An 18,553-nucleotide genomic window follows, 5' to 3' on the forward strand; every position below is an offset into this window, starting at 1 on the left:
TAGGTGCTGCCGTGGAGTGACAATCTCCCGCGTCCGACCATCCGTAATAAAGATTTGCGCCCCTGATCTATAGGAGCTTGGCCCAGATACCCGACAGCCTGAGCTCCTTTTCGCAAATTCGCACCCAAGATTGTAGCCTGTAGGACAGGGCACAGCAAGAACGTTTAAGATAACGAAATGTATACTTATCGTCGCAGATATTAATATAGAATCCTGTAATAAGCGCCACGCTAAAGATCCTTGTCAAGAACAGCCCACGTCAAGCTTGCAGCTCGGCGAAGCGTGAGACAACGGGGCTGGAGAGCACCGCCGCACGCCAAACCCAACGGGCGGCTAGCGCAGCCAGAAACTCTCCTCCTCAATTCTCACTTCACCAGGCAATCACCATATTCTTTTTTTTGGCTGTGTATTGTCTTCTCCTCCTGCTTACTTTCTTCTCTACCTTCGACGTCCTCCTCGATTGCTTCCTCGCCATATTCCACGTGGTCTTATTCTCCTTTCCCCGTATTCCCTCCCCCCTTCCAAACAAAGCAATAGCGGCACCCACTCGAAATAATCGATGCTCCCCCTGGGTTACACCACCACACTGACGGTGTTCGCCCTTCCCAATCATCATGGCCAGCGGTAGGGCTCCAGGTCGTCATCCCGCCGCTGGCCGGGATGATGACCTACTGCAGTTGGAGGAATCGGCCCCGATTTACAACACAGGACGGCCTCCACCGGTCAACGACGAGAGACTCTTGCGACAGTACAACATCGACGATACCGACCCTTCTCAACCTCGTCCTTCGGTATCTTACGATAATTTTGTCGGCGGAAGAGTCGAACCGCAATCCGGTGCCCATGCGATGGGTTCCGCGCCTCCCCCGTCGGGAGCCGGCGTCTACATGACCGATCCCTACTCCGGGCACGATGTATCGCGAACCTATTCGCAGTCCTCGGGGCTGGATAACTACCAGCGGTATTCGGTCGACGAGTATGATGACGACCGGAACATGCATGGGTACTACGATATGACGGGCCAGGACCCGATGGAGGGGGACTCTCGCATGCGGCAGGCGAAGGACCGGAATAGCATACTGAGTCTGGGCGGCGGGATAATGGGCAGAGCGAAGCATATGTTGGGGATGAAGCCTGAGTATTCCGAGATGGACCTTCCCCTGACCGAGTCCGGGGCGCGAGCTGCGCGTGCCGACAGTGCGGTTTCTGAGGAGGCGGCGGCACCGAAGAAGTCGAAGAAACCGTCGTTCAAGTTTGGCTTTGGTCGTGGAAAGACTGACCCATCTTTGCTCGGTCCTCGTGAGATCATGCTGAACAACCCCCCGGCGAACGCCGCGCACAAGTTTGTCGACAACCACGTGTCAACAGCCAAATACAACATCATCACCTTCCTCCCGAAGTTCTTATACGAGCAGTTCTCGAAATATGCAAACTTATTTTTCTTATTCACCGCCGTGTTGCAGCAAATCCCTAATGTTTCGCCAACGAATCGGTATACTACAATCGGACCGTTGGCGATTGTGTTGATGGTATCAGCTATTAAGGAAATGTTTGAGGATTACAAACGGAGAACGTCGGACAGGTCGCTGAATTACTCCAAAACACAAGTTCTCAAAGGATCCGCATTTCACGACACTAAATGGGTTGATGTGTCTGTGGGAGACATCGTCCGTGTTGAGTCCGAGCAGCCGTTCCCAGCCGACTTGGTTCTCTTGGCCTCTTCGGAACCAGAGGGCCTATGTTATATCGAAACGGCAAATCTTGACGGCGAGACTAACCTCAAAATTAAGCAAGGTATCCCGGAAACTTCGCATTTGGTCAGTCCGGCAGATCTCAGCCGGCTCAGTGGCCGCCTACGTTCTGAGCAGCCCAACAGCAGCCTGTATACATACGAAGCTACTTTGACCATGCACGCCGGAGGAGGAGAAAAGGAACTACCGTTAGCACCAGACCAACTGTTGCTTCGAGGAGCAACGCTTCGGAACACCCCATGGATCCACGGCATTGTTGTCTTCACCGGCCACGAGACGAAGTTGATGCGAAACGCTACCGCCACACCCATCAAGCGGACTGCTGTGGAGCGCATGGTTAATATCCAGATTTTGATGTTGGTCAGCATTCTCATCGCACTAAGTGTGGTCAGCTCCGTTGGCGACTTGATCATCCGCCGGACCGAAAAGGACAAGCTCATCTACCTTGACTACGGAAACACAAACCCCGGAAAGCAGTTTATCATGGATATATTCACCTACTGGGTCCTTTACTCCAACCTTGTTCCTATATCGCTCTTCGTTACCATCGAAATTGTGAAATATTCACAGGCATTGTTGATCAATTCTGACCTCGACATCTACTACGATGTGACTGATACGCCAGCTACTTGCAGAACATCCTCGTTAGTTGAAGAACTTGGTCAAATCGAGTACATTTTCTCCGACAAGACTGGTACCTTGACTTGCAACATGATGGAGTTCAAGGAGTGCACGATTGGCGGTATTCAATATGGAGAGGATGTCGCAGAAGATCGGCGTGCTACGGTAGAAGACGGAGTTGAGGTGGGCGTACACGATTTCAAGAAGCTCGGTGAAAACCTGGTGTCTCACCCCACCAAAGATGCAATCCACCATTTCCTTACTCTGCTTGCCACGTGCCACACTGTTATTCCTGAAAGATCCGAAGCGGACCCGACTAAGATCAAATACCAAGCCGCGTCTCCCGACGAGGGGGCTCTTGTTGAGGGTGCGGCTCAAATGGGTTATCAGTTCAGCAACCGAAGGCCTAGGTCTGTGATCATAACAGTGGCAGGACAAGAGTACGAGTACGAACTACTAGCAGTATGTGAATTCAATTCCACCAGAAAGCGTATGTCGACCATCTTCCGATGCCCAGATGGACGCATTCGCATCTACGTCAAAGGTGCGGATACCGTCATCCTCGAGCGCCTTAACGAAGACAACCCCATTGTCGAATCGACATTGCAACATCTCGAAGAATATGCGTCAGATGGCCTTCGTACTCTTTGTTTGGCCATGCGTGAAGTCCCCGAGGACGAATTCCAGCAGTGGTACCAAATATTTGACAAGGCAGCCACAACAGTCAGTGGAAACCGTGCAGAGGAGCTCGATAAAGCGGCCGAGCTTATTGAGAAGGATTTCTATCTCCTTGGTGCTACTGCTATTGAAGATCGACTTCAGGACGGCGTCCCTGACACCATTCATACCTTGCAAACCGCGGGTATCAAGGTCTGGGTTCTGACTGGTGACAGACAGGAAACCGCCATTAACATTGGCATGTCCTGCAAGTTGATCTCGGAGGATATGACGCTTCTGATTGTCAATGAGGATAGTGCGGAGGCTACCAGGGACAACTTGACCAAGAAGCTCCAGGCCGTTCAGAGTCAAACCGAACCCGAACAGCTTGCCCTGATTATTGATGGTAGATCTCTGACGTTTGCCCTTGAAAAGGATATGGAAAAGTTGTTCCTTGATCTTGCTGTCCAGTGTAAGGCTGTTATTTGCTGGTAGGTCTTCTCTATCTCTATTTTCTGAAAAATGCTAACAGTCATAGTCGTGTTTCACCACTTCAAAAGGCTCTCGTTGTCAAACTTGTTAAACGCCATCTTAAAGCTTTGCTTTTGGCTATTGGTGACGGTGCCAACGATGTTTCTATGATCCAAGCGGCTCACGTTGGCGTTGGTATCAGTGGTGTCGAAGGTTTGCAAGCCGCAAGGTCCGCCGACGTTTCTATCGCTCAGTTCCGCTATCTTCGCAAACTTCTTCTCGTTCATGGAGCTTGGAGTTACCATCGGATTAGTCGCGTCATCCTTTACTCATTCTATAAGAATATTGCGCTTTACATGACACAGTTTTGGGTAAGCCAGCCTGTCCATTTTGGTGTCCTCAGAAACTAACGGCCTACAGTACTCTTTCCAAAATGCATTCTCTGGTGAAGTTATTTACGAATCATGGACTCTTTCGTTTTACAACGTCTTATTCACCCTGCTACCCCCGTTTGCGATGGGTATTTGTGATCAGTTCATCTCCGCCCGTCTCCTAGACCGATACCCTCAGTTGTATCAACTCGGACAGAAGGGAATGTTCTTCAAGCGCCACAGCTTCTGGTCGTGGATTGCCAACGGCTTCTACCACTCTCTCCTGCTATACATCGTCTCTCAACTAATCTTCTACTCCGACCTTCCGCAAGGTGACGGTAAAGTCAGCGGCCACTGGGTCTGGGGTTCGGCACTATACACCGCCGTGTTAGCTACTGTTCTTGGGAAAGCAGCACTGATCACAAACATTTGGACGAAATACACGTTCATTGCCATCCCGGGTTCGATGGTCATCTGGCTTGTGTTCCTTCCAGCCTATGGTTATGTGGCACCGTTAAGGGGCTTTTCGGAAGAATACTACGGCACCATTCCGCGTCTGTTCACCTCCCCCATCTTCTACTTGATGGCGATCGTTCTCCCCTGTATCTGTCTCCTCCGCGACTATGCCTGGAAATACGCCAAGCGGATGTACTACCCACAACACTACCACCACGTCCAGGAAATCCAGAAATACAATGTCCAGGACTACCGTCCGCGTATGGAGCAGTTCCAGAAGGCGATCCGGAAAGTACGACAGGTGCAGCGCATGCGCAAGCAGCGCGGTTATGCATTCAGTCAGGCCGACGAGGGTGGGCAGATGAAGGTCGTCAATGCTTACGATACCACGAGAGGAAGAGGGCGATACGGAGAGATGGCCAGTTCGCGGAACTTGGTATAAATTTTGCATTTCCATTCATCTCATTCGATATGTATTTTTTTTTTTCTTTTTCTTTTTCTTTCTCATGTATCCCCTGCATTTGTTTGAATTTACTCTTCTCTGAATGCGAGGGGCTCTTTGGGTGTGTTTTCAGGCCATGTACTTAATGAACTTACTGAACTCGTGAAACAATACTAGACTGGGGTCTTCACCAGTTATTCTGGCTAGAGATTTTCAAACTGTAAACATTTGTCGGTGATGGATTCCTTTGTGTTATAATTCACCCCCACGCTGCATCCAGCCAAATCCACATTCGACCCACGCCCCCAGACCCCAAAGTCCAACCCCATTCCAGTACCAAGCGTCGAGTCGTCTACTGAGTCACTGAATCGTGCAACAAGGCGGGCGGTCCTTCTCCATATCATGTGAACGAATTAACCGAGAACAGCAGCCGTTGGAGTCGGCCCATCTCCTCGAGTCGCGGTCCTCGTTCTACTTCTCACCAAGTCACGGCCCGTTTACCCCTCGCTTCTTCTCCGACCCGATATACACCACCAAGCTATCGACAAAATTTCAGTCTGCGTGTCTTGACGACGCTGATAGTTATTCTCGCAACACTCTCATCCTCTTTATACATCCCTCTCGTTCCAGAAACGAATCAATCTCTCCATTGACCATCGGGGTATTTCCGAGCTCTTAATATGGCTGCCACTACCGTCCCAACATGGCTTCACAAGCTAGAGGAACAAGGTGTTTGATGCTCTGAGTGCACGTATACAGAAGTCCAAATACTAAATCCATCTAGTCAACGTTGACGCCGACGCAATGGACCCAGACTTCATCAAGAGTCTGCCCATCGTCCCTCATGACATGACAAGCAACCAGATCCACGTCCACGGACGAATGAGCGACCCCAGTAACAGGCAACTCCTTCTTGACGTTGCCCAAGAATACAAAGACCGCGACTGGTTGGCTGTCTATACTCGTGCTGTAAGCTGCATCAATCCCAGAACCACCTCCTAGCACGATACTAACGTCTGCTAGGCCGTACTCCTCTGCAAGAAAAATATCGACCTAATTCAAGGCCGTGTTCTCCTGCAAGCATCGCCTTCGCAGGCCTATAATGCCCAGAAAGTCCTTGAGCACGCTCGACTCTACGCCAAGGAATTCGAGTCCGTGGGTATCTCAAAGGATCGCTTCTGCATTAAGATCCCCAGCACCGGGCCAGCGCTCAGTGTCTGTCCTATCTTGGAAGCAGAGGGCATTCGAACTCTAGGCACGGCTGTTTTCTCGCTAGCGCAGGCTATTGCGGCTAGTCAGGCGGGATGTTTGTTTATTAGCCCTTATTTTAATGGTATGACCTGCCGTATCTTCGTTTTGGCTGTCCACAGAAAGAGTCGGTGGCTAATAGTTATCTAGAGATCCGAGCGAACCTCGACCTTAGTCTCTGGCCAAACGTCGAGGACCCAGCAACCCAGCACACCATGTCCGCAAGACTGCTCCAAATGCTCGAGACCTACCGCCGCCTATACAAGGAAACAGGCAAGCCGCAGCCTCTAATCAAGAACGCCAAGTAAGACTGCCATTATTAAACCCTTATCATACTAAAGCAAGCCTCGTTGGTGGTATCAATAATAACCTAATCTACAACAGCTTCATAAGCCCCAAAGAAGCCCTCGCACAAGGCGAAATCGGCGTGGACTCTGCAACCGTTTCACAAGAGGTGCTCGCCGAACTAGCGAAACTCCCTTACGACGGGTCCTCCCAGGCACCTGGTGTCATAGACGTCCCGAAACCGGCATACCCCGAGCACCAGAACTCGGTGTCAGCGACCCCGAAGCGTCTTCGGCATCTGGCCGGTGCTGATCCGCTTGCCGCGGCTGATTGGGATGGGAAGCTTGCGAGCACGGATATTGATTACCTGGCGAGTGATGGGGCGAATCTGGAGAGTGCGATTTCGGCTGATCCGATTGCGAGTGCGAGGATGAGGGATGCGCTTGGTTTGTTTGTTAAGATTGAGGGGGAGAGTAAGGAGCTTATTGAGGGGGTGTTGAAGGAGGTTTCTTAGACGTACACACTTTGATATAGAATATAGAGTTGTCCTGTGCATTGAATTCTAAAATTTTATAGATATCTTTAAAGGCCATGTTAATCTCTTTAGCCACCCCGATGGAAATTGTGACATTTCTTAGCTCCAGACAGCATGTTGGTAGTTCCAATCCTATTCATTTCCAACTGGCTTTATATGATATATTATGTTATAGGTGAATCAGCGGGTACACCTCTCCTCAGCAGGCCTAAACCCAACCCCCAATCCCTCCATAACCATCCTCTCTCGCTCCTCCCAGGTCTCACCCCCATGCTCAAGATCAATAACCTGCCCGCCAGTCGTGCGCTCCCTCACCCCGCTGGAATCAAACTTCCACCCGCGCGATTTCTTCGCGTACCGCCGCAAGTCCCGCTCAAAGGTCGTGTCACCGGACCAGCCGAGCACGGCGCACCCCACTGTTCGCCAGGGGGAAATGATAATGTCGACGCGGCGGTGGGGGTTGTTGTTATTATTTGTTCTCTCCTTGGGTTGGTGGGTTGGCGTAGGGTCCTGCCACACGACGAGGGCCTTATCGAGCGAGTCGAAGTGGTTTTTCCCATCGCTGTCGCCGCGGTAGGGCAAGGGTTGCTGGTTACGATTCGAAGTGGTCAAATGCAGGGCTAGGGTATGTGTAATCCAGCCCTCTTCCTCGAGGGATGCAACGACGTCAACGACAAGATTGTGCGTGATGCTCTCGTCGCGGTGGGTGAGGATGAGGTCGACGTCGTGCGAGACGGGTTTGCCGCGGCGGTAGCTTCCAACGATGATACATTCGACGCCGCGGCCGTCGTAGGACGCATTGGGCCGGGTGGCATTGGCGTGCTTGCGTACTGTGTTTGCAATGGACTCAGTCTCGTCTCGTGGGATGTCAAGCAGGAACTCGTCGTAATATTTTACGCCGATCTGCTGCACGCGCGAGAGGCTATTCCAGCCGTGTTCGACGATATCATCGAGATCGCGCCACTGGCGTGCGTAGTAGAAGTCTCGGGCCGTTTTGGGGCCTACGCCCCATATGTTGAGGAAGTGATTGAGCGTGACGAGGTCAGAGTCTTTGTCGAGTGCTTCTGCGGCGGCAAGGGTGCCGTTTTCTGTGGATTTGAATTCGGAAAAGAGGTTCGCGATCTTGTGGTCGCAGCCAGGCAGGGAGAGGACTTGTGATGGACGCCGGATTTCGTACGGGTAGGCTGCGATTGTTGCGATGGCTGTGCTGTATGCTCTTACGCCTATCTCGTCGAGATTGAGTTCACGGATTGTCCTTATCTTAATGAGCTGCTGGATGAAACGCTCATTGGGCGTATCCAGGAGCGCAGACCGCATGCATGCATATAAGACATGATTCTGAACCCACTCCGGCGGAGGAGGCAACGGCTCCGCTTCCTCATTCTCAGACGTCGTCGTCCGATACAGCTTTGGCGGCTGACGCTGGCTAGAACCACCAGACGATACTGCATCCCGCTGCCTGCTCCTGGGACTCGTCGTCGTCGTCGAGAACGGCACCTTGAACGAAGCATCCTGCTTCGCTCTATCAAGTATAGCCTGCGAAGTCGCAGTATCTTTATCTTTCTTCGTCGCCGGTCGCTCTATCTTGCGCGCGCAATAAACCATGAACGGATCAACAGCTAGAAACTCCTGCGCCTCAGCACATTCTGTTAACCACTCCAGTCGCACAACTCTAATTGTCCCTTTGTTCTTATCCTTCTGAAACTGTGACGCGCTCGGTACTGTCCTTTCCGACGTCGTCAGCTGTGGATGCTTCAATTGCGCTGCAGGCTGACGGCCACGAACCCCGTCTTCCTCGCTCTCATCCTCTGTGCTCAGGTATACCTCTTCTGCGGCCGCCGCGTTTGTTGCTGTGCCTATCCGTCTCCGTTTCACGGGCGGTTCTACCGCTGATCCAGGCTCAGGTGTAGGTGTAGGTGTAGGCGCCACCTCCTCTGTCCAGATTCCCCGCGACCGTAGCTCCAGCGCTGCGCGCTTCTTCTGTCCGACTTTCCCGAGGATAAGTGTTGCCTCTGAGACATCGTAGGTTAAGCGTGCGCCGTGCTGGATGAGAATTTCTTCTGCTTGGTGCAGCGCATCGAGGGTTAGGTGTGTTGGGAGGACAAATATTGGCGGGATGTCGGAGAGTGTGAATCCTCCTGACTGTGCGCCTGGGTCTAGATCTGGGTTTGGATCTGGATCTGGCGTGGAGCTTGCGGTTGTTGTGGACATGGTCGGATTTTCAGTGGGGTGTTAGCTATTATAATATTGTAGCATTATTATTTTGTATGGGGTATATATAATATGTTTTGATCGCGTCATAAAGGGTATTCTATTGCAGGCCGTTTAAATTCATTATATAGAGAGAGAGATTCGCTTGATATTGGGATGGAGGGATTGGCGGCATCGTATTCGGATCGCGGGGAAATTGTTGGGGGGTATTGTTGCGCCGGCGCGTTATTGATGGACATCGAGGTGTCGGTAGATAGACTCCATTTGGCGCATCAGTGTTCGTATACCCTCAGGATGTGAGATTGTTGTGCGCTGTAAAGCGTTGATTGAGGTTAAGTTGAGCGGAAGCTTCAAGCGAGGGATGACGTCGGCCCATCAAGTAGATCCCTGCTGCCTGAGGCATGCATTAACTATATAGATTTCCAAGTCTCAGCATCCCACTTTTGAATTATTCTCACGTCCTGCTAACATTTTTGTAACCAAACCAAACAGCTACCTCCCACTATATAAGTCAACGGCCATTACTATACCCTAGATACTTCTATCTAGTATCCCCCTTCGCCTGCACACTAACAGACCCATACGTAACCCCAGGTGAACTCCTCCCCTCATTCAGCGGCGTATTAACCCCCGAAACCAACTCTCCGGTTCTCTCTTCAGTTCCATCCTCAGACGTAACATCATCCCGGTACTCGCCGCCCTCTTCATCACTACCGCCAACAATAGGCTTCTTATGCCTTCTCGCAATCCACCGTCTCCAGGGCTTATACACGAACACACTAATGGTGCCGAAAACAAGGAACGCCCCGCAGATTCCACCACCAATGACATCGTAGTAGTCGCCGGCCGTCTGAACGCCGTCCCAGAATCGACCAGTTGGCTCGGCGACGTTCAGAACGAGCGTTAGCAGTTGGATGACGCCGATCACGATGGCGACGATCACGGTTAGGGTTGTCAATACGATGGAGTAGTAGAGGAATGCGACGGGGTCGCGGTGGTTCTGCGATGGGATTATTGGTTCGTCTGAGTCCATGAGGGGTGTCTGTGAAGTGGTCGAGGCGGTGCGTTTGGGCGGGAGGAAGTTTGTGGCTGGTTGGACGTAGAGGGCCAGCATTAGGGCTCCGTCTGCGGTGTCGAGGAGACACATTCCAGCTGTAAGTCGGTTAGTTTCTTTACATTCGTATTTGCGTGGATGTGAAGCTTTACCTGTGAACAGAATTGGGAATATGAGAATAACCCAAAACGTCGTCCCCTTTGCAGCCTCGATAGACGAGATCCCGAGCAGGGCGATCTCAGATGAGGTGTCAAAGCCAAGTCCGAACAGAATACCGAGGGGATACATCTTCCATGGCCTGTAAAGTCAAATTAGCCGAGTATCCGTGATTACGGATAAAGAACTACCCACCGATCAATCAACTTGAACATCTTCTTCAGCACGGAGAACAGAATGCCTCCGCCCTCAATCTTCCACGCCTCTTCCTCCTGTCCCGGCGGAAGATTCAGGACTTTCTGCATCTGCTTGTACAGCTTATACAGGATATACGCGTTCATCAAACCCAGCAGGATCAGAAATGCTGCACTGACAGACGTTCCGATGATCCCGCCTACTGTGCTGAACTTGTCGAAGCGGGAAGATACAGCTGCAGCAGTGGCTGCTACAACGATTGAAGTGATAATGACGATGGTGGAGTGTCCCAGCGAGAAGAATGTCCCAACAGTTACAGGCTTCTGTCCTGTGGCCAGGAGTCGCCGGGTCATTAGATCAATGGCCTGGATCGTTAGACACTGGCGAAAATTTGGATATCGTCAAGCGCATACCGAGATATGATCTGCATCAAATGCATGTCTTAAACCGAGAGTATATGACAACACGGCATTCGAAACCAAAGATCTTGGCAGGTTAGCTCTTATACATATAGATTAAAGGATAGCTCAACTCACGGATGATATCGCTACACAAGCAGAAGTCAGCCTCACATCCCAACTTCCTAGTTATAGAAGCAACATACCAAAACAACGGCAACAGCAATCCACACAAAGACATTCACCAACGCAACAAGAAAAATCACCCCAATCGAGCGCAGCGGGATCTTGCGAATCCCAGGCAGGCGACTATGCGAGTGCTCGGCGCGGCGGATGAGCGACTTGGCCGTGGTCCATTTCTTGTCGTCGCTTTGGTTCTGCGCATCGACTTCGACGACGGTGTTGTCGCCTGGGATTAAGGATTCTGCCATTGCAGCCACAGGCTTGAAGAAATGAACTAGAATACTTCAACCGAGAAACCAAGGGGAAAAAAGAAAAAAAAAAGGGCTGCCGTCAACAGATGAGGGGAACCAGAGTGGGGCGCGATAAGACCGCATGCGTTATCACTATCAGTTTGTCAGTTGTCAGTGCGTCACTCTATGACTGTCTGGATCAGCCACTCACTAAGTTATTTCTGCAGGTGTTTTTGACGTTCCTATTCAGATAGAAACTCATGACCACTGCACTGGCATCAAGGTTCATGAAATATAGTCGCTGCCCCCCCACCACGTGACAGATCCGGCGTCCTCCGCCGAAGGAGCTCCAGTTTCGGCGAAAAAAGCTTCTTTAGCTGACGATTTACATAAGAATGTGCGCACTGCGCTTTGACACCTGCCAGCTGGCTTCGAACTTGGAAGCATTGCATATCACCTCCGCAGTAGAGTTTGGACGGGAATATGTCCACATCGTCGCTGTATGCAGGTCGTGGTAGTTGATACAGACTATTCTCAACAACACAGAGTAGTAGTCAAATTATTAATTTGCGGAAGCAGCAGCCGATAGAAACTAAAGGTATGGCTCAGTCATAGCCTGGCAACAGCGGGTCCACCAACCACGCACGGTCGGTTATAATACCCAAATAAACACCAAGAGGAAGATATACAGCATATCACCCAATTAAAAGTAAAGAAAAGACCCTAATCGTATATAGGAGGGAGTCTTCCCGGTCGACGCACCATTATCCGGTCTCGATGTCCCCACAGCAGGACCATTGGCGCTTCTTTGGTCCTGTTTCGGCGTTCCGGGAGTACATCAGGTTCCCATAATATGGTAAAGAACCCGTAAACAGCGGGTTACAAGACGCTGTGAACAACATCGCAAAGTATAGAGAATTGGAGTCTCAATTTAAATACCCACATTGTGGCGGGTATAGCATAGTATTACATTTTTCAACAACTATATACATGAAGTTAATTTCGTTTCGTTTCGTCATTAGGTCGTGGAATCCCCAAGCATTGCTATGGAATTGGCATATACCAGGGGAAAGCTGGTGCCATATAGACCACAGCTTCAGTGTGGTTGACCATGCAGAGATGCCTGTCATGCTTCAGTGATCTCCCACCAGCAGTGGAGATGCTGAGTACTCTTTCGCCGGACGTGAACCCTTCTAGGGATCTCAACCCTGCATCCACACTAACACGGTGTAGGAGTATCTATCCATCCGCTCAAATCCAACACCAAAACAGTTAACCCTAAACGTCGGTCTTATACTGCAGGCGTAGTGAATATCAGGCCGCAGCAAGAACAGTAGGTGAAGGCGTCCACTTGGTAACAACAGGCCTATTCTTCCTAAAATCCGGTCCAAAGAGCAAATTCCACTCGTTGCGCGTGATGGGCGTGACATCCGACGCCGACAGGGGCGTCTTGGGCCCGCGCCTTGTAGCACTGTTTGCTCCTGAGAGTGGAGGGCCCGATGATTGCTTGCGGATCCGGACCGCGCGCACGGGTGACTTTAGGGCTTTCTTGAACTCTTTCTTTTCGGCTACGGCGGTGACTGTTACTGTGCTGGTTGGTTTGAGGGATTTTATGGGCTTGGTCGGCTTGGTTTCTTGGAATTTTGGTGCTGGAGTTAATGCTGGAGCTGATGCTGGAGCTGTGGTTTTAGTTGTAGTTGCAGTTGATGTGGGAGGGACGACGATGCCCTCCTGTTTATACTGCTTCTTGTAGGCATCTGCGACGTGCGAGAGCAGAGAGTCGTCAACATCCAGCTGTTCATAGACACGGTGGAAGAAAGCCTTGCTGAACGGGCGGCCATTGAAGTCCTGGATAGTGCGGTGGAGGAGGCGCACGCAGGAGCCAATGTAAGAGTCACGGCGTGGGTTGGGTGTTGTTGAATTTGAAGCGGAGGCCAAAGGTGAAGCGGAATTTGAAGTAGACAGAATGCAAAGACGACGCTTAAACGTATAAATCCGGTCGACATTGAGCAGTGTCAGGCCCTCCCGACTGAACACAACCTCGTTCTGCAAGATCGAGCGCTCAATGAGGTACTTGTTCGCTGAGCGTTCGTACTGCGAGCGCGCAAGAGCTTCGGACCAGCTCTGGCCGAGTGAGAATCTTTGTGCTGCTTTGGCGAAGATGCGAGCCAGGGCGCGGTGTACGGAGGGCTCGAGGGTAGCAGAGGGGATGACGATGAGGTCCGACGGTCGGCCTGTGGGATAGGGCTTTCCGCGGCCGACGAGGAGGGTGACATGCCTTGTTTTCTGCTGGAGCTTGGAGGAGATGTACTCAAGAGCGGGGATGATGGATGGAGTCAGGGTTTCGGCGTCGAAGTTGAAGTCGGCGGCGAGAGGAGAGGAGATCATGTCGGAGGTGACGCTCCGGGGAGAGTTGGGGACGTAGACGCCTGTTGGACGAGGCAGACGGATGGCGACCATGATGTACGGATGGATATTCTATGATGGAGATGACTTGGGAGAGAGCAAGTTGCACAGAGCAATGCAGCGGCCGCAGGGGCCAAAATGGATAAATAAACCCCAGCATTCAGGGGCAGCAGCAGCAGACGAACTACACCACAAAGAGGGGAACAACACGCCAACACATCTCTCTCTCAGAACGAGCGATGCTGTCAAAGCGACCCGGCACAGCGGAACCCAACCAGCAGCGGCGCAGCCCCCAGTTAAGCGCCCACGAGTGTGAATGCGCAGCCCAAGGCACATTTGCTGCAGCCACAGCACACGCTACCCACAAATCCCCAATCGCGAGTCCGCTAAACTGTCGCTACTCTCTGTAATTCGCTATCTGAACCCGTCCAGACAGGGTCCTGGCCAATCCACCTTTGTTGCTGGGAATTTCATTGATGGTGAACTCCTCTCTCGACGCCGTTGGAAACCCGCGTGTTGGCAGTTGGTTCCTTGCCTGGATTTACGCGCTGGATGTCTTGAGCTGCCTGGCAATCATGCAGACTCTTGCAGACCGAGTTCACTCTGCAGATACGAGTCTGGAATCAGCCTCTCGCGGGACGAGACCCAGAAACTCTGTTGGATGCAAAGACATTGTATGTCTTGTGCACGACCCCGCGTGACGACTGAGATCGAAACAAGATACTGAACCTTGATGAAATGCTTCACGAAGACCACAGACAAATACTATTATGATCCAACAGAAAAGAAAAGAAAAAAGACCACATCCTCCGAGCGGGGTCGTCTCCAGTGCTCCTGCTGACAGCCCGCGCTAAACCATCGTGAGTCTTGGCCTGGCGCTTATACTCAGTCAACCAACAGACAGTCTGCCTTGTCCCATCCAACTCTTCTCTCTCACGCAAAGCCAGTCTCAGACCGCCATCTTTGAATCCGAATCGGCTCCTCCCCCCTCACCCTCCTCCACCGGTTAGTGGACTCAATCAGCTCATCGCAACCCTCTATAGTCCACATCCACTTCCGCAGGAATCCAGGCGTTGCCTCCCAACTCTCTGCTCTATGCGGTTCGCCCCAGAGAATAAGTCCCCTCCGGTCGGTCGTGAGCTCGTCATCAAGGATGCCATCGCCTCGCAAAGTCGGGCCCCCAGGTAAACCGCGCAGCGAATCTACATCTACTAGATCCGAACCAGTGTCGGCAACGGCAACGGCACCGGAGCCAGAGCCAGAGCCAGAATTGGGGTTCCTTCCGGCCAGAGACTGAAGCCTCTTCTTCTTATTCCCTGTGTTAATCCCAATCACGTCGCACGCAAACTCCATGTGATCGAAATACTTTTCCTACTGAATCAAGTTCTCGCGCATCCGCGGGAACGGGAAGGTGTTGATCCACCTCTGGTGGATGCGGCTCCTCTGTGTCTCGGTGGGGACAAGTGTATCCGGCAGCAGAGAGTAATCGTCCTTCTTCTTATCCTTACTCTGAGTGGACTTGGTGGCCGTGGCCGTAGCCGTAGTTGTAGTTGTACTCGTAGCACGGAGCGTTAACAGCGACGACCCATAGAGGTCTGGATCGATTCCACAGAAAATCTGTGGTTTCTCAAGCCTCTCATAGGACGTAAAGCGCCACAGGCATATTTTGTTCTGCTGCAGGCCGCGGAAGACATTGAGGTGGATGATCCGGAGAAGATGGTGGTCTGGCGAGATGGAGACGGCGAGCTTAGTGGTGGACATGGTGTTCTGACGTGGGTGGAGGGAATCGATATTGAAACCCTGTGGCTGTTCTGGTTGTATACTTTGACTCTGTACCGCGAGAACACCTTCGGGACCCTTCTTCTTCTTTTCATTCTTACTATCCTGATTCTGGTCACCCACGACTGTACCGGTAATCCCGTGCTCTTCCACGCGCCACCTATCAACTCGGTACGGCCGCTTTGCTCTTCCCTGGTCCTGGTCCTCTGCGGCTGACTCCTGGAGCCGCTGTCCTGTTGCAATTACGCAAGTGTAAGCATAGGTAATTAATACCTCTCGCCTGCCCGTCTTAAACAGCTTGAATGGCTTATTCGGCCAGTGTGTAACACAAGTCCGCTCGTGGCTGGGGATATGGACGGTGGATGGATGGATGGAACCTACTTCTAGCCCGCTGGTTCACCCGGTTCTGGAGGCGCCTGCGCTGTTTCTTTGCCTCTTCGGTGTTATCTTCGGCGTTGTCTTCGGCGTTGCCGGTACGGTAAGCGAGGTTCGTGATGGTGGACATGATTCAGTTGATGCTGCTGTTCTTGGATGAAAGGATCCTAATTTAGATGGTAATGTAGCAGAGAAAAACCCAGTGTAGCAAAAATGTCATCAACGGGAGGGTCCTGGATACTTACCCAGCACTACATACTGACACCCTTCCATTATGGTCCGCGGTGGATCTCGGCGGTTCTTTGTTTGAATCCGCCAAGATCTAGTTGGCTGGTAGTGCTAGACTGCATCGAGTAAAAGTGCGGAGGATTGGAAAGTATATCTGGGACTTGTCGGGTGGGATCCATGGTTGGAGGATCTCTCTATTGTTGCGGATGGCCGAGATGGCTGAGTAATATGATAACATGTTTAATTGTCTCTGTAATGCAATATTGAAGATGTGTTCTTAGCATATGATTGCACTGACTATACATATAATTGGCTAGGCTTGGTGCTCCGCAGGGATCAGCGATATCTCCGGTCCCCAGACCCGATGGAAATGGTACTTACCGGGGACTTTATATATTTAACCCGAACAGCACATTTATTACGCTGACTACGCGACTACAGCAAATCGTAACCTGAAGCTATATGTTTCCAATCATAAACTGCGTGTTTCTCATAGCTACACCATACATATCGCGTGTGTATAAATATGAAACAGACACCGTGGCCACGGCTAAAACAGCCAGGAAATAAAGGTCTTGTAGAACCATGCGGCGAGGCCTTTGTTATTGCTCTGCATTGCCTTCTTGGCCTCCTGTTGGGCAAGATATGCAGCCTCCTCGCGGTCGATAATGTCCTTATCAGTCCAGAGGTCCGCCTCGTGCGGAAGGACACGCTTGCTTTTGGTGGTAAGCTTGTAGCCAAAAATGAGAATGAGATATAGCGGGATGCCCAGGTATGATGTGATGAAAGTCTTGTAGTCAAATGAATCATTGACGTTAGTGAAAATGTCGAAGCTCTTAGTAAAAGAGACAACAATGCACCAGAAGAGGGCAAAGTAAGAACCCCAAATACCGAGGGGGGCGGTATAGGCAAGATCGCTCTTTGGAACTTGTTGGGCTTCGCGAGCTTTCACGAAGAAGATATGGGTAACCAGCAACGAGATCCAGCTGAGTAGACCGAAAATGGTGACCAGGTCCACGAAGTATTTGAACACGGTTTTTGAGCTGCTCGATACGTTCATGTAGGCAATGCAGGCAATAAGTGCGCAGAGGCCCAGAGCCACGAACGGTACACCACGACGGTCAGTCTTGGTGAGGATCCTAGGTGCCTTGCCCTCCTTAGCGAGACCATAAATGGTTCGAGTGGCAATGTAAAGATCAGAGTTGGCAGCGGAGAAGACGAAGAGAAGAATGCAGGCGTTCAAGATGTGGGGAAGTGCGGGGATACCGGCGATTTCAATGGCAAGGACAAAGGGCGAGGCGGCTGAAGAAGTACCCGCACTATTTGCTTCTTCGAGTCTCGGATGGTCGTAGGGAACCAGAGTGCCAACCAGCAAAACACTGATCACGTAGAAAAAGACGATACGATAGAAGGTCAGTTTGATGGCGCGCGGAATCGTCTTTCGGGGATTCTGGGCCTCGCCAACAGTCACACCGACCAACTCTGTGCCGAGATAGGCAAATGTGGCAGAAACCATGGTCGACCAGAAGGCAAAGAAACGACCGGCATCGCTGCCGTTACCATCGGGGCCCTCGTCGATATAGGATCTAAAGGCACCCGGGCTTTTCCAGTAGCGGAAGCCTTTGCGGTCATGATCAGGTCCGCCTCCCAGCATTAAAATGAAGGAGAGCAATATCAAGCCGATAATCACGACAACTTTGAACGACGAAAGCCAGAACTCAAATTCACCAAAGAATCCGACACCGAAGTAGTTGATGAAGATGATCAAGATTAGGAATACGGTGATCCATACACCCGGGTTGACTTTTTCTGCGGGCAACCAGTATTGAATAACCAACGCGCCGGCTGTTAACTGATTTGGTGTGACGATGATGTATTTAAACCAGTACCTGCCACAGCGTTGTTAGCGGCCCATCATCCCTCATCACGATATATTCCGCGACATACGTATAACCCAGTGCAAACCCCAACGCAGGGTCGCAGAAGCGTACAGCGTAACCAGTGAAGCCGGAGGAGCGAGGTAACCAAGTGGCCATCTCTCCGAGACCACACATGACAAGATAGACGATGAAGCCCATGAAGGCATAAGATATCAGAATTGAACCAGGCCCGGCCCTAACAACAAAGGCAAGCACAGTCAGTCAGGTGTATTGAGTTTGGGGGCCAAGTTTGCCTACTTCTCAAGAGCCGCGCCAGTTCCAATGATCAAACCGGTACCTGAAACTATTAGCCGGGGACGAGGCTGGCTGGCTGGCTAAATGACATACCAATAGCACCACCGATTGCTAGATGCGACTCGTTAGCTTGTCCGAAAGTGAGACGCGATAGTAAAGCCATCACTCACCGATCATAGTAATGTGGCGCGCCTTGAGCGCACGATGAAGTTCATTCTCCCGGGGCACCTCCATGACCCCCTTCTCAGTGGCAGAAACATCGTAGACGGCATTGTTAGGAGCGACGGAGATCCCGTCGTCTTTTTCGACGCCCATGTCTTTTTCAAA

At 51.4% G+C, this 18,553-nt stretch overlaps 7 protein-coding genes across 7 annotated transcripts; 2 read left to right on the top strand and 5 right to left on the bottom strand.

The window, feature by feature from the left end:
- Positions 1-614: 614 nt before the first annotated feature.
- Positions 615-4,769, top strand: APUU_51038S (aminophospholipid-translocating P4-type ATPase DRS2; the record flags this gene model as incomplete). The annotated part of the gene is made up of 3 exons (XM_041706102.1): positions 615-3,520; positions 3,568-3,871; positions 3,921-4,769. 3 exons carry the CDS (start codon positions 615-617, stop codon positions 4,767-4,769), a joined length of 4,059 nt encoding a protein of 1,352 aa, XP_041558521.1.
- A 680-nt stretch (positions 4,770-5,449) lies between these two features.
- Positions 5,450-6,816, top strand: APUU_51039S (uncharacterized protein; the record flags this gene model as incomplete). The annotated part of the gene is made up of 5 exons (XM_041706103.1): positions 5,450-5,498; positions 5,554-5,738; positions 5,793-6,102; positions 6,168-6,321; positions 6,402-6,816. 5 exons carry the CDS (start codon positions 5,450-5,452, stop codon positions 6,814-6,816), a joined length of 1,113 nt encoding a protein of 370 aa, XP_041558522.1.
- A 201-nt stretch (positions 6,817-7,017) lies between these two features.
- On the bottom strand, positions 7,018-9,048 carry APUU_51040A (type-X family DNA polymerase; the record flags this gene model as incomplete). Its single annotated transcript, XM_041706104.1, has 1 exon — positions 7,018-9,048. The coding sequence occupies one exon, from the start codon at positions 9,046-9,048 to the stop codon at positions 7,018-7,020; it is 2,031 nt and encodes a 676-aa protein (XP_041558523.1).
- Positions 9,049-9,589: 541 nt separating this feature from the next.
- On the bottom strand, positions 9,590-11,282 carry APUU_51041A (HoxN/HupN/NixA family nickel/cobalt transporter; the record flags this gene model as incomplete). The annotated part of the gene is made up of 6 exons (XM_041706105.1): positions 9,590-10,200; positions 10,255-10,400; positions 10,454-10,818; positions 10,867-10,939; positions 10,990-11,000; positions 11,058-11,282. 6 exons carry the CDS (start codon positions 11,280-11,282, stop codon positions 9,590-9,592), a joined length of 1,431 nt encoding a protein of 476 aa, XP_041558524.1.
- A 1,296-nt stretch (positions 11,283-12,578) lies between these two features.
- APUU_51042A (uncharacterized protein) lies at positions 12,579-13,724 on the bottom strand (the record flags this gene model as incomplete). Its single annotated transcript, XM_041706106.1, has 1 exon — positions 12,579-13,724. One exon carries the CDS (start codon positions 13,722-13,724, stop codon positions 12,579-12,581), a length of 1,146 nt encoding a protein of 381 aa, XP_041558525.1.
- Positions 13,725-15,041: 1,317 nt separating this feature from the next.
- Positions 15,042-15,954, bottom strand: APUU_51043A (uncharacterized protein; the record flags this gene model as incomplete). Its single annotated transcript, XM_041706108.1, has 2 exons — positions 15,042-15,682; positions 15,831-15,954. 2 exons carry the CDS (start codon positions 15,952-15,954, stop codon positions 15,042-15,044), a joined length of 765 nt encoding a protein of 254 aa, XP_041558526.1.
- A 648-nt stretch (positions 15,955-16,602) lies between these two features.
- APUU_51044A (dicarboxylic amino acid permease agtA) lies at positions 16,603-18,541 on the bottom strand (the record flags this gene model as incomplete). Its single annotated transcript, XM_041706109.1, has 5 exons — positions 16,603-17,941; positions 18,000-18,167; positions 18,230-18,269; positions 18,320-18,337; positions 18,397-18,541. The coding sequence occupies 5 exons, from the start codon at positions 18,539-18,541 to the stop codon at positions 16,603-16,605; spliced, it is 1,710 nt and encodes a 569-aa protein (XP_041558527.1).
- Between the last annotated feature and the right edge of the window lie 12 nt (positions 18,542-18,553).

The sequence above is a fragment of the Aspergillus puulaauensis genome, chromosome 5, assembly GCF_016861865.1.
Source record: "Aspergillus puulaauensis MK2 DNA, chromosome 5, nearly complete sequence".
NCBI classification, from domain to species: Eukaryota; Fungi; Ascomycota; class Eurotiomycetes; order Eurotiales; family Aspergillaceae; genus Aspergillus; species Aspergillus puulaauensis.